General features: G+C 51.3%; 1 protein-coding gene across 3 annotated transcripts in view; it reads left to right on the plus strand.

Moving 5' to 3' along the window:
• The window catches only part of UVSSA (UV stimulated scaffold protein A), a 29,381-nt gene extending 18,544 nt beyond the window's left edge, over positions 1-10,837 (plus strand). For all 3 annotated transcript variants that reach the window (XM_061145341.1, XM_061145342.1, XM_061145343.1), the window contains 2 exons: positions 2,089-2,263; positions 3,097-10,837. In XM_061145341.1, the coding sequence (XP_061001324.1) occupies positions 2,089-2,263; positions 3,097-3,190 (269 nt within the window). In that variant the 3' untranslated portion in view covers positions 3,191-10,837. The remainder of the gene's footprint in view (positions 1-2,088; positions 2,264-3,096) is intronic.
• The last annotated feature ends 1,772 nt before the right edge of the window (positions 10,838-12,609 follow it).

A 12,609-nucleotide genomic window follows, 5' to 3' on the forward strand; every position in this document is an offset into this window, starting at 1 on the left:
GTAAGTGGCTGGGCCCTGGGGCTGCCTGGAGGCTGCCAGTTCCCGTCTGCTTGCTCACCTGCTGTCTGGCCAGCGTGTGCACACAGGGCTGTGGGTGCGTGTGGTGTGCAGCGTATGTGGACCGTGTGTGGTATGCGAGCAGAAGGCCAGGGTCCTGCCCGTGGCCCCAGGCAGTCCCCAGGCTGGGCCTCTGAGCGTGGAGTGCTCTCTTGGGCACGTCCTCGGGGCCCCCGTTTTCTGGCCCATAGGCCAGTTTCATGCAAAATGGACATGGGACTGGAGCCCTTGAGACACTGTTCTGTGCCCTTCATGGAGCTCTCCTCGTGCTGCAGGGAGCCGGTGCTCCGTCCTGGCGTGGGCCGTGCGCTGGCCGCTGCCTGGCTCCCAGAGGCCCCTGAGCTGCAAGCAGGGTGGGGACCCACAGAAGCGGCCCCCTGCCAGGGCAGCCCCGGGTACCCTCGGGGTGGGGTGGGGGCCTGACCTGTGTCAGAATCCCGTGGTTTGTCAACCTGGGCTGAGGTCTGGAGGCCCCCACTTTTTTGACAAAGGCCACAGGCTCAGGCCCAGAACCTCCTGAGGCGGAGGGTGGCTGTGTCCTCGGGGCGGTGCTGGCGGCCTGCAGGTCCTAGCCAGGCCACGTGTCACTTTAGCAGGTCCTTCCTGCGTCACACGAGATCGGTGTTGGATTTCAGCCTCACAGCAGGGTCAGCCCCTGGGCCCTGGGCCTGGAGGGCGGCAGGCAGGGCCTGACCTGCTAATCCATCGGCCACGGCCTTCCCTGGTGGCCCACACTCAGGAGCAAATTAAGTGCCTATTTTTTGTGTCAGCCCTGAAGAGTATCAGGTTCTGCAGCCCTCGGTGACTTGTTAACAACAGGTACCGGGCCGGGGCCGCGGCCGGCGCTGGCCAGTCAGATGTGAAATAGCGTCTCTTTACTAACTGCAGTATCGATCCCGCCTCCCTCGCACGCGGGCAATTTTCTTTTCCCTGGCGCTCACCTCGGTGACAATGCGTGCGGGGCTCCATGGCCCGTCAGCACGCAGGACGGCCCGCTGCCGGCTCCTATTGATTTTCTTCAAAGGCTTTTAAATTGCTCCTTCATTTTCCTGAGATGCTCATTCCATCTCTACTGGGTGCCGGCGTTTTTCCGTTGTGTTTAAACAATTGCTCCATTCACTGGGTTCCTAAACTGTGACGCCTTCTCATTACTGGGAGATAAACTGTTTGGACAGTTTTCCTTAATCTTGGATTAATCGTTCCTGTATCTGGATTGTGCAGCCCCGTATCCCTTCACTTTAGAAATGAACTTGGGGAGGCCACGCCATCTCTGTATCTGGGCGCCTGGCTCCCCCCGACTGGACGCACCCTGCTCACTGCCGGCCCCTTCGCCAGCTCCGGCTGCTCACCGTTGGGGTCTGGGGTGTCTGGCACCCTTCTGCCAACTGGGGCCAAGGTCCGTAGGTCTGGACACTGGTAGGGGCTGTGTTGGATAGACGCTGAATTTCAGGGACCTCCACACAGCCCTGCCTCTCCCCGCCCCCCGGGAGAGAAGCAGATTGAGGGGAGTGGACCTTGAGGCCTCTGCCCGTGGGTTGGGAGCTCCTCTCCCGGGTTTGGACTGTTAACGCTTTCCATCCTGGCAAGTGGGCACACGGACATGGCCCCTGGTGCAGCCAGGGCAGGTGAGGCCAGGCTGGGGCTGGGGGACATTTGTTTCCCTTTGGACCACCTGCTCCTGCTGTCTTGAGGGGCCTGGGGGAGCTGACACCCTCCTCACCAGGGCCTGGAGCCAAGTTAGCTTCAGGCCAATCAGGAGGCGCGGCGGGCACTGCCCCCTTGGCCGTGGCTGGCCTGCGTCCACCCTCTGGTAGGGACAGCCCAAGGGCCCCGCTGGGGGCCGAGCAGGCCACAATCCACCTGGAGGCTGACGCAGCCACTTTCCTGTGGCCTTGTCCCCCGGCCGCCAGACTTGGTTGCCTTCCTGCCTAGGGGCTCCATGGGGACACCCCCCCTTAACCCCCCACAGAGGGGTCGGGCCTTGGTGAGGTTGGTGCGGGTGTTTTCTGAAATCTCAGGGTCTGTCTGCAGACTGGCAGGACCCCGAATTCCTGAGGGACGTGGAGGCGGCCACCGGGGTGAATCTGGGCTCGTCCAGGCCTGGCGGGAAAGGCAAGGGCAAGCGGCGGAAGCACCCGGGCCTCACCGACCTCAAGCGGCAGGCTGACACGGCCCGCGCACGCATTGCCAAGAAAGTGTTCGCCAAGTAAGCGCTCTTCACGGCATCCCGTCCTCTGCCCTGGGTGTTGGGACACAAGTGGAGGGGCCGCCCACCCAGCGCCTCACTGTCCGTCTCGCTGCTGTGGCCAGTGCCCGGGGAAGGTGCAGTGGCGCCCGCCAGGTCAGCACCCAGGCCTCGGGGTGGGGCTGTCCTCAGGCTGGACGCTGCGACAGTGCTCCGCTCGCTGCACTGGCCAGGGGATGTGCTCCCAGTGACCACCATGTCCGGGGGGTGCAGAGGGTGGCTCCCTGAGCTCCCCGCAGAGCCCCTGTGTTGCGGGCACGGGAGTGGCTACATCCAGGGCATCGTGACTCTGGGCTCATGGCTGGTTCCCTGTGGCTCGGCCGGGGTGGAGGGCAGGGTGGCTGCTGATGCCGGGAGGAGTGTGGGCTGCGGCATTCTCCCTGCGCCCCCCAAGGGGGCTTCCTGCGGCAAGCTGTGTGGCCTGCAGCGTGCTGTGTGAGAGGCCGTGCCGCCTCCCAGGCACAGGTGCCGCCTGTCACGGGAGCCGAGTGGGGCAGCGACGCGCACACGGGTGGCGTGTCTGCTCTGGGCGGGGGCTGCTGCCTCTGCCCACCTGGCTGGTGGGGGATTGTGCTCTCAAGGGCAAGATTGGGGTCTGGAGGCTGCCCTTGGGGCTCAAGGAGCAGTGGGAGATGTGCCAGGCCAGGCCAAGGCGGGCGCCACGGCGGGGGGCTCCCACGCGGTCCCGAGTGCAGCAGCCACCCAGCACCGAGGTCCCAGTCCCGCCAGACTGCAGTTGGGGGCCTGGGGCCCGACCGGCCTCCCTGGTCACATCTCGCTGTGCTTCCCCTCAGGGCAGCTGTGCAGAGGGTGGTCACCGCCATGAACCAGATGGACCAGAAGAAGCATGAGAAGTTTGCAAACCAGTTTAACTACGCCCTAAATTAGGGCCAACCCCATTCATGGTCCCCTGTGGTCGTCAGCGCCTCCTCTCTGGGTGCGGGCGATAACAGCAGTCATCATCCAGTGTGTTTAATGCGAGGACTTGGCACACACTCTAATCTAAATGTCCCAGAGGCGTGGACGTTCCTGCTGCGGGGACCTCGGCCAGCACTTATGGGCCGCCTGCCTGGTCGCCTGGGGTGAACCGGGCAGCCTGGCTCCCTGGGGGCATCTTGTACGGCCTGTGCGCTTTGTGACGTGGTTCAGGGTTGCTCAACGTCCAGGATGAATGCAGCCCTGCCCTGCCCCCAGCTTTCTCCCCTTCTCCTCTGGGTCTGCCTGCGGGACGTTTCCTGTGCCTGGAGTCACAGCCCCACACGGCCCTGGGTGTGGCTGCCTTCGTGGCAGTGTCCTCAAGGCCGTCCCCTCTGGTGCTGTCAGCGCATTGTCCTCTTAGGTTCAGATGACGCTCCGCTGTGTGACAAGACCACGCTTACCTGTTCATCATGGACATGTGGGTGGTTTGCACTTTGGGATTATTACAGATACTGTTAATGACCGTTTGTGTGCAAGTTTTTGCATGGGCGTATATTTTCATTCCTTTTGGGTTTATGCCTAAAAATGAAATGGATGGGTTGTATAGTAACTGTGTATAACTTTACTGATGAATTGCTGAAATGTTTTCCAAAGCAGCTGCACCATTTACATCCCTACCAGTGCATCTGGGTGCTCATTTCTCCATGTTCTTGCCACACTTGTTATCATCAGTCCTTTTAATTTTAGCCATCTTAGTAGGTGTGAAGTGGCATCTCATTGTGGTTTTGACTTGCATTTTCCTAATGATGAATGATGGTGAACATCTTGTTGTTCAGTCGCTAAGTCTTGCCCAACTCTGTGACCCCAGGGACTGCATTATGCCAGGCCTCCCTGTCCGTCACCAGCTCCTGGAGTTTGCTCAGACTTATGTCCATTGAGTCATGATGCCATCCAACCACCTATGTTGAACATCTTTTCATGTGCTTGTTGGTCATTGTTTATCTTCTTTGGAGAAACATCTAGATCCTTTGCCCATTTTCAGTTGAGTTGCTGTTTTGAGTTGTAAGAGTTCTTTGTATATTCTGGATACTAGACCCTTATGGGATTTATGATTATTTTCCCCCATTCTACGTTTTCATTTTCTTACAGTGTTCTCTGAAACACAAAAACTGTAAATTTTGATATCCTATATGTCTGTTATTCATTTTGTCACTTGTGCTTTTCACATCATAGTTAAGCAGCGGTTGCTTAATCACAAGTCATGAATGTAATTCATGTTTTCTTCTAGGAGTTTTATGATCTTGCTCTTAAACTTAGGTCTTTGGTGTGGATCAACCATTTTGAGTTAATTTCTGTCTGTGCATCATTTGTGTGGATATCTGGTTGTCTCAGCATTATTTATCGAAAAAATTTTTCTTTCTCCCATTGAATTGTCTTGGCACCTTTATTGACTGTAAGTTGGCACTAAATGTCTGAATTCATTTCTGGAGTCTCACTTCTGTTCCCTGACCTTGTGCTGCTACTACACAGTCTTGACTGATGCAGCCTTGTGGGAAGTTTTGAAAGCCTCCGACTTTGTTCTTTTTAAACATTGTTTTGGCCGTTCTGGGTCTTTTAGATTTCCAAATAAATTTTAGGATGATCTTGTCAATTTCTGCCAAAAAATAAAAAGGTGTCTGAGATTTTACGGATTGTGTTGACTTTTATGCGAGGATTTTTTTCAACAGTAAATACTTTGGGGTCCCACATGAACTGTGGTTGGGTGAATCCTCGGAGGCAGAACCACAGATGCAGGGCAGGTAGTACCCCCAACCCCTTTGATGTTGAGGTCAAACATAATGTCGTCTTAAATTTTAAACTTAGTGAACTTACAGCATCTTTCCATATACTTAGGTTTTCTTTGTATTTTCACGGTTTTGTAGTTTTTCGTATACCAGGTGTCGTTTGTTAAATTTATTCTTAAATGTTTTATTCTGTGTGATGCCATTGTAAATGTGGTTCTCTGAATTTCGTTTTGGGATTGTTCACTACTAATACCTAGATATTACACCTGATTGTTTTACATTGATCGTATATCCTGAAAGCGCTCAGCTCACTTACTAGTTCTAAGGCTGTGTATGCGTGTGTAGATTCCTTAGGATTTTTTGTACATACTGTCAAGTCATCTGCAAGAGAAAGTTGTGTTTCTTCCTTTGCAGTTTGGATTCCTTTTATCTCTTTGTCTTGTCTAGTTGCTCTGGCTGGAGCCTCAGAGCAGAGCCAGAGAGAACTGGAGAGAAGAGACCTCTTCTCGTGCCTGATCTGAGAGGAAGAGCTCTCGGTCTTTTCCCACAGAGTGTGACGGTATCTGGGCTTTTTGTAGTTGCCGCGTAGCAGGTTGAGGATGTTCCCTTATGTTCCTAGTTTGTTGAGTGTTTTGTCATGAAGGGAGTTGAATTTTTGTCAAATGCACGTTCTGTGTCTGTTGAAATGACTGTGTGGTTTCTACCCTTTATTTTGTTGGTACGGTGCATCACATTAGCTGCTTCTCATGTGTTGAACCACCCTTGCATTCATGGGATAAATCCCACATGGTCAGTTCAGTCGTTTGTATATTTCTAGAAATCTGTCCATCTTATCTAGGTTATACATACAGTTCATAGTATTCCTTTATAATCATTTGTTTCCATAAGGTTGATAGACTAGCGATCTGTTCAAGAAAACTGGAAATAGCAAAGGAACATTTCAGCCAAAGATGGGCACAAAAAAGGACAGAAACAGTAAAGACCTAATAGAAGCAGAAGAGATGGAAAGAATACACAGAACTGTACTAAAAAAGGTCTTAATGATGCGGATAACCACGATGGAGTGCTCACTCACCCAGAGCCAGACATTCTGCGCTGTGAAGTCACGCGGGCCTTAGGAAGCACTGCTGTCAGCAAAGCTAGGGGCGGTGATGGGGTTCCAGCAGAGCTGTTTAAAATCCCAAAAGATGACGCTGTCACAGCGCTCCCTCAGCACGTCCGCAAACTTGAAAACCCAGCAGTGGCCACAGGACTGGGAAAGGTCAGTCCGCATCCCATTTCCTAGGAAGGGCTGTGCTAAACAATGTTCAAACCACCAGACAGTCGCTCTCATCTCCCATGCTAATAAGCTAATGCTCAAATTCTTCATGCTAGGCTTCAGCATTACATGAACTGAGAACTTCAGATGTCCAAGCTGGGTTTAGAAAAGGCAGAGGAACCAGAGTTCAAATTGCCAACATTTGCTGGATCATACAGAAATTAAAGGAATTCCAAAAAGAAAAATATACCTCTGTTTCATTGATTACGCCAAAACGACAAAGTGGATCATAACAACTGTGAAAAACTCTTAAAAGAGATGAGAATACCAGACTATCTTACCTGTCTCCTGAGAAACCCGTATGCCAGTCAAGAAGCTGTTGTTTAGAACCGTGTATGGAACAACAGACTGGTTCAGGATTGAGAAAGGAGTGGACAGGGCTGTTTATTTTCACCCTGCTTAACTTATATGCAGAGCACACCATGAGAAATGCCGACCGGATGCAGCACAAGCTGGAATCAAGACTGCTGGGAAGAATATCAACAACCTCGGATATGCAGATGATACCACTCAAATGGCAGAAAGCAAAGAGGAACTAAAGAACCTCTTGAAGGAGGAGAGTGAAAAAGCCAGCTTAAAACTGAACATTAAGAAAACTATGATCATGGCCTCCGGTCCCATCACTTCATGGCAAATAGAAGGGGAAAAGGGGAAGCAATGACAAACTTCTTCTTGGGCTCTCAGATCACTGCAGGCATGAAATTAGAAGATGATTGCTTCTTGGTGTGAAAGCTGTGACAAACCTAGATGATGTGTTAAAAAGCAAAGGCGTCACTTTGCCGACAAAGATTCAAATAGTCAAGGCTGTGGTCAGGCTATGGTCTTTCCAGTAGTCATAGACGATTGTGAGCTGAACTATAAAGAAGGCAAAGCACTGGAGAATTGGTGGTCTTGAACTGTGGTGCTGGAGAAGACTCTTGAGAGTCCCTTGGACATCAAGGAGATCAAACCAGTCAATCTTGAAATCAACCGTGAATACTCATTGGAAGGACTGATGCTGAAGCTCCAATACTTTGGCCACTTGATGGAGAGGGCTGACTCATTGGAAAAGACCCTGATGCTGGGAAAGATTGAGGGCAGGAGGAGAAGGGGACGACAGGATGAGATGGTTGGATGGCATCACCGGCTCAATGGACATGAACTTGGGCAAACTCCAGGAGATGGTGAGGGACAGGGAAGCGTGGGTGCTGCCAAGTCCATGAGGTCGCCCAGAGTTGGACACGACTCGGAGACGAAACAACAAAAGCAAGGGTGACAGCACTGTCGCTTCTGTGGTTCCTGATTTTAGAAATGTGAGTCTCCTTCTGTTTTCTTGGTTAGTCTAGCTAAAGAATTAGTCAGTTTTATTGATCTATTCGAAGTTGTCCTCCATTATTTTTCATTTTTTGCTTGGTTAATCTCCACTCTCACCTTTATTTCCTTGGGTTTTTTGCATTTATAATTTTTCAGTTTTGTCATACTTTCTTCAGTGGAAGTTTAGCTTATTGTTTTGAGGTCTCCTTTTTAATGTAGATGTTTATGGGTATAAATTTTCATCTAAGCACTGATTTAGCTTCATCCTATACATTTTAGCATATTGTGTATTTATATTTATTTATTCTTATTTTCTAACTTCTCTTGTGATTTCTTCTTTTACCCATTTTTATTTAGGAGTTTGTTGCTTAATCTCCACATGCTTGTGAATTTCCCACTTCCTCCTGTTCCTTGATTTCTGATTTCATCGAGCACGTCCTGTGTGCTTTCATTCTTCAGGATTTGAGGCTTGTGGTCTGTCCTGGAGAGTCTTATGTGCAGCCCAGTGTTCGGCGGGTGGTGGGCGTCCTGTGGAATCTGTAGGTCTGGTTGGCGTCTGGTGCTGCTCAGGTTTCTTTTCCTGTTGATCTTTACCCCAGCTGTTAAATTCATTATTGAAAGTGGGGTGTTGAAATCTCCAACTATTAAAGCTACGTTTCTCCCTTTTCTGTCAGTTTTGCTTCATGTACTTTAGGGCTTTGTTGTTAAGTGCATGTATGTTTCTATTTGGTGTTTCTTCCTGAGGGACGGACCTTGTATCTTAGAGCATAGCCTTCTCTGTCTCTAGTAACGACGTTTGCCTTAAAGTCTGTCTTGTACGATGTGAGTGTACCTTCTGTTGTTTGCATGACACATCCTTCTCCAGCCCTTTACTGTCATCATCTCTGAATCTAAAGTCTTTCTTATGGATGGTATGTATTTGATCATGTTTCTTGGTCTGTTCTACCAACTCTGTTGCTTGAGTGGAACATTTAATCTATTTACCTTTAATATAATTACTGATAAGGTAAGATTTATGTCTGCCATTTTTCTTTTTTTTCTACATGTCTTTTAAAACCTTTCTCCCTCTATTACTGATTTCTTGTGTGTTAAATAACTGTTTAATTCCCTTGTAATACTTTAATTCCCTTGTGCCTTTCATTATTTGTAGGTAATTTTTTCAGTGGTTGCCTTGAGGATTATGATGAACAACTTAATACACTCTAGTTTGGATTAATGCTGGCTTGATTTCAGTGGTTACAAAGCTGCTTCCTTAGAACTCTGTTTCTTTCCAGCTCCTTTCCACTGTTCTTATCATACAAGTTGCATCTTACGGGTTGTCAGCCCATCAACATAGGTGTGTGATTATTGCTGTATGTAGTCGCTCTTTAGCTCAGTAGGAAAGGAAAAGGCTCATAGACGTGTTTACACTGTCTTATTGGCCCTGAGGCTGCTTTCACCCGCGCCCTCTGTGTCTCCTTGAGGATCTGAATCTGCCAACCGTGAACTGTCTTTGTTGTTGTCTCTTTGGGGATATCTTCATTTCTTCATTTTTGAGTCGTTTTGGTGGATATGGAATTCTTGGTGTAATAGTTTTTTCTTTCAACACTTTGAATGTGTTATACATATCACAGCTTCCTAGGCTCCAGGGTTCCAGGCAAAAAGGCAGCTGTCAGTCTTTCAGAGAAAGAAGCCTCTACATACTGAGTTGGGTTTTCCTCTGCTTTCAAGATGCTCTGTTTTCACCGTCCTGCTGTTAACTACAGGCTGTCTAGTCAGGGGCTCATGGTCCATGTGCTGCTGGGGCTTTGCTGAGCTGCTTGCTTGTAGACGTGGTTTCTCTTTGAACTTGGGAGATTTTGGCCATTATTTCTCCAAAGATTCTTTCTGCCCTGCCCCTCTTTCCTCTTTGAGGACCCCCATCATGTGTGCACACTGGCCTCTCAGGCCTGTTTGTTTTTTTTTTCATTCTTTTTTCTGTTTCTCAGACTGGACCTATTGACCTATCTTCAAGGGCCTAGATTCTTTGTTTTGCCAACCACAGTCTGGTGTTGAGTTGCTCTAGTGAGCTTTTCATTTTAGTGATTGTACTTTTTCAGTCCAGAAAAAGTCTATTTTGTTTTCTTAATTTTTTCTTGTTATTGATACTCTATTGGTAAAACATCATTCTTGTAATGTAATTCTTTAGACATGAACATACGGTAACTGACTTAAAGTACTTGTCTAGTAAGTTTAACATCTGGGCTTACTGCAGAAGAGTTTCTGTTGACCACTTTCTCCCTCTGTGTGTGGGCTCTACTTTGCTGGTTCTTCTTGTGTCTCTTTTTTAAGTAATATGATGTGGCAACTCTGGAAGATCCTCCCATCCCCCAGATTGTTGTTTCTGTTTGTTTAGTGTGTTTCCTGGACCAGTTGTGCAAATCTGCACCTGCTGTGCTTGGCCATGTGAGTCCTTGTCTGGCAGCTTCCTGATCAGCTCATTAGGTTTCCTCAAATGCTTTGATCCAATGAGTCTTGTAGTTTTGCCGACTAGCTGTGTGTGCATGTGTGTGCATGTGTGTGGGGTGTTTGCATGAGGGTGCATGCCTGTGTGCATGGGAGTGGGGGGTGTGCGTGCATGTGCATGGGTGTGCATGTGTGGGATGTGTGTGCATGTGCATGAGTGCATGCACATGGGGTGAGTGTGCATGAGTGCATGTGAGTGTGCATGGGAGTATGGGGTGCATTGCATGGATGGGTGTGCATGTGTGGGGTGCGTGTGTGTGAGTGCATGTGGGGGTAATTGTGCATGTGCATGTATGAGTGTATGCATGTGTGCATGAGTGTGTGCACTGGGGGTGTGTGTGCATGTGTGTGGGAGTGTGTGTGGGTGTGTTGGGCATACCTTCAGTGTCCTACTAGCCAGATGCTGACCCTGACTTGGTTTTCCCTTCATGAATGTTTTGATCTTTGCTCCACGAGAAAGTAGCTTATAGTTGTAGTTGATGTTTCTCTTAGGAGTGAGAGCAAGCAGTTTCCATATGTTAAAGCAGTCTTGTTTATCCTTTTCTGGGAATTGTATTCCATACCATTTGCTCATTTTTCTGTTTATTGGTTTCTTATTAAACTGTGGGAACTCTTTATTCAGTGAGAAAACAAGCTGTACATGATGAGTTGCAAATACATCCTAATTTTATCTTCTGATTTTGCTTACATTGTTTTCTGCCATGTAGATTTTTTAAAATGTAGTTGAATTTAACCAGCCTTTCATGGTTTCTTCGTTTGATATTCCTGGGGCCATGGGGCTGCTGTGGGGTGTGGGGTGGCATGGTGCGGCCCCCTTGCCCAGTGCAGACTGACTGGCCAGCCAGGGGGCAGCAGAGGGGTGGCAGGGCCGTCACAGCGGCCGGGGGTCAGGTTGGCTGCACAGAATGGAAAACTCTGGTGACAGAGCCTTGTGACACGAGGGTTTAACATGCTTACGTCCTAAGGTGGTGCTCAGGTTGGTGAGGAAACTGCGTGGAGCCACTGGGCTCCATGCCTTCCCAGCATCAGAGCACAAGGCCTGCATCCCCAAGACTGTCTCTTGGCCCACGGTGGCTGCTGGAGCCCCAGCCATCACTGCGTCTGCAGAAGAGAGGGCTGCACCTCAGCCTCAGCCATGTCCTGTGAGGAGCCTCCTCGGGGACGCCTCCAGCAGCAGACACTGCTCATATCAACCTGGCCAAACCTAATCCCCTGGGAATGTCCAGCTGCCTAGAAAGCAGGAGAGGTGGTCTGTCTCCCAGGGATCAGCACCCAGCTACCATCAGCTCTGTGTCCTGGCAAAAGAGAGTGGTCACTGCCCGGCAGGGGCTTCTCCAGAGGGGGCCACCACGCCGCTGTCTGGCGTGGGGCGGGACAGGGCACCTGCAGTTGTCCCGTGCAAACTGTGCCCCCCGAGTGACAGTCCCTGCGTTCCTGAGGATGACCTGTTACTCTCCTGCCCACCCCTAGGTCGCCCACTTTGTCCAGCCTTGCCCTTCCCCATGGAAACAGCACACCCTCCAGAAAGCCGCAGGTGGCCAGGGACGGTCCCTCTGAGCTGGGTGACGTTTCAGTGGCCTAGGAGGGAGAGCCAGGGGTCACCCTGGGCAGGGGTGCCAAGTCACGCTGGCTGCCCGGGAGCAAGGGCACATGGTCACAAGTGGGGAACTGGGGGTGGGGTGGCAGGGGCACCAGCCACTGAACGACGGGCTATACCACTGGCGTGGGCAGGGCTGGGCACCAGGAGAGCCTCGCTGCCAGAGGAGAGGGGCCCGTGGGGACAAGGACAGGAGCGCCTGGGCTGTGGCAGCAGTGTTGGGGGGTCCTAGGCAGGGAGTGAGATGGGCCCCCCCACCTCAGCAGGACAAGCGGGGGTGCTGGGGCCCCGAGAAGGAAGGAGCGGGCCCCGGTGGAAGGGCGGCCCGTGTGGACAGCCTGGAGCTTTGGCTCCAAAAGAAGACCGCACAGCAGGCAGCCAGAGGCACCGTGAGGCCGGGTGCAAACAGCAGGGGGATGGGAGGCGATGGCAGGATGGGCAGGGGGCACGAGCCTGCCAGGGCAGTGGGGTGGCGGGCACAGCGGGCCAGGGCAGGCTGCTGGCCGGGCGAGTGCCCCCGAGTGTGTGGCTGCGATGGTAGGGCTGTCCCCAGCAAGCCCAGACGGAACAGCGCTGGTCAGAGGTGGAGCAGGTGGGCAGGGAGACAGGTGAAGCTGCTGGGTGCTCTGTGGAGGGGTGGGTCTGCTGGCAGCCCCCATGCCCACTCCCCTTCTTACCACGCATGGCGTGGGGCGGGTGGCGGGGGGCGGGGGGCAGGTCTCACCGGCTAAGCAACTACATTTCCCAAACACCCTTGGCTAGGAGTGATCAAGTGACCAAGTTCTGGCCAATGAGATCTGAGCAGCTGTTACAAGGGCTTCTGGAAAGCTGCTTAAAGGAAGCGGTTGCTCCCCCTCTCTCGTTTGCTGCCTAGAATGTGGGTGTGATGGCTGGAGCCTCACCCTCCATGTGT

This window comes from Dama dama, chromosome 6 (assembly GCF_033118175.1).
Source record: "Dama dama isolate Ldn47 chromosome 6, ASM3311817v1, whole genome shotgun sequence".
In the NCBI taxonomy this organism is placed as follows: Eukaryota; Metazoa; Chordata; class Mammalia; order Artiodactyla; family Cervidae; genus Dama; species Dama dama.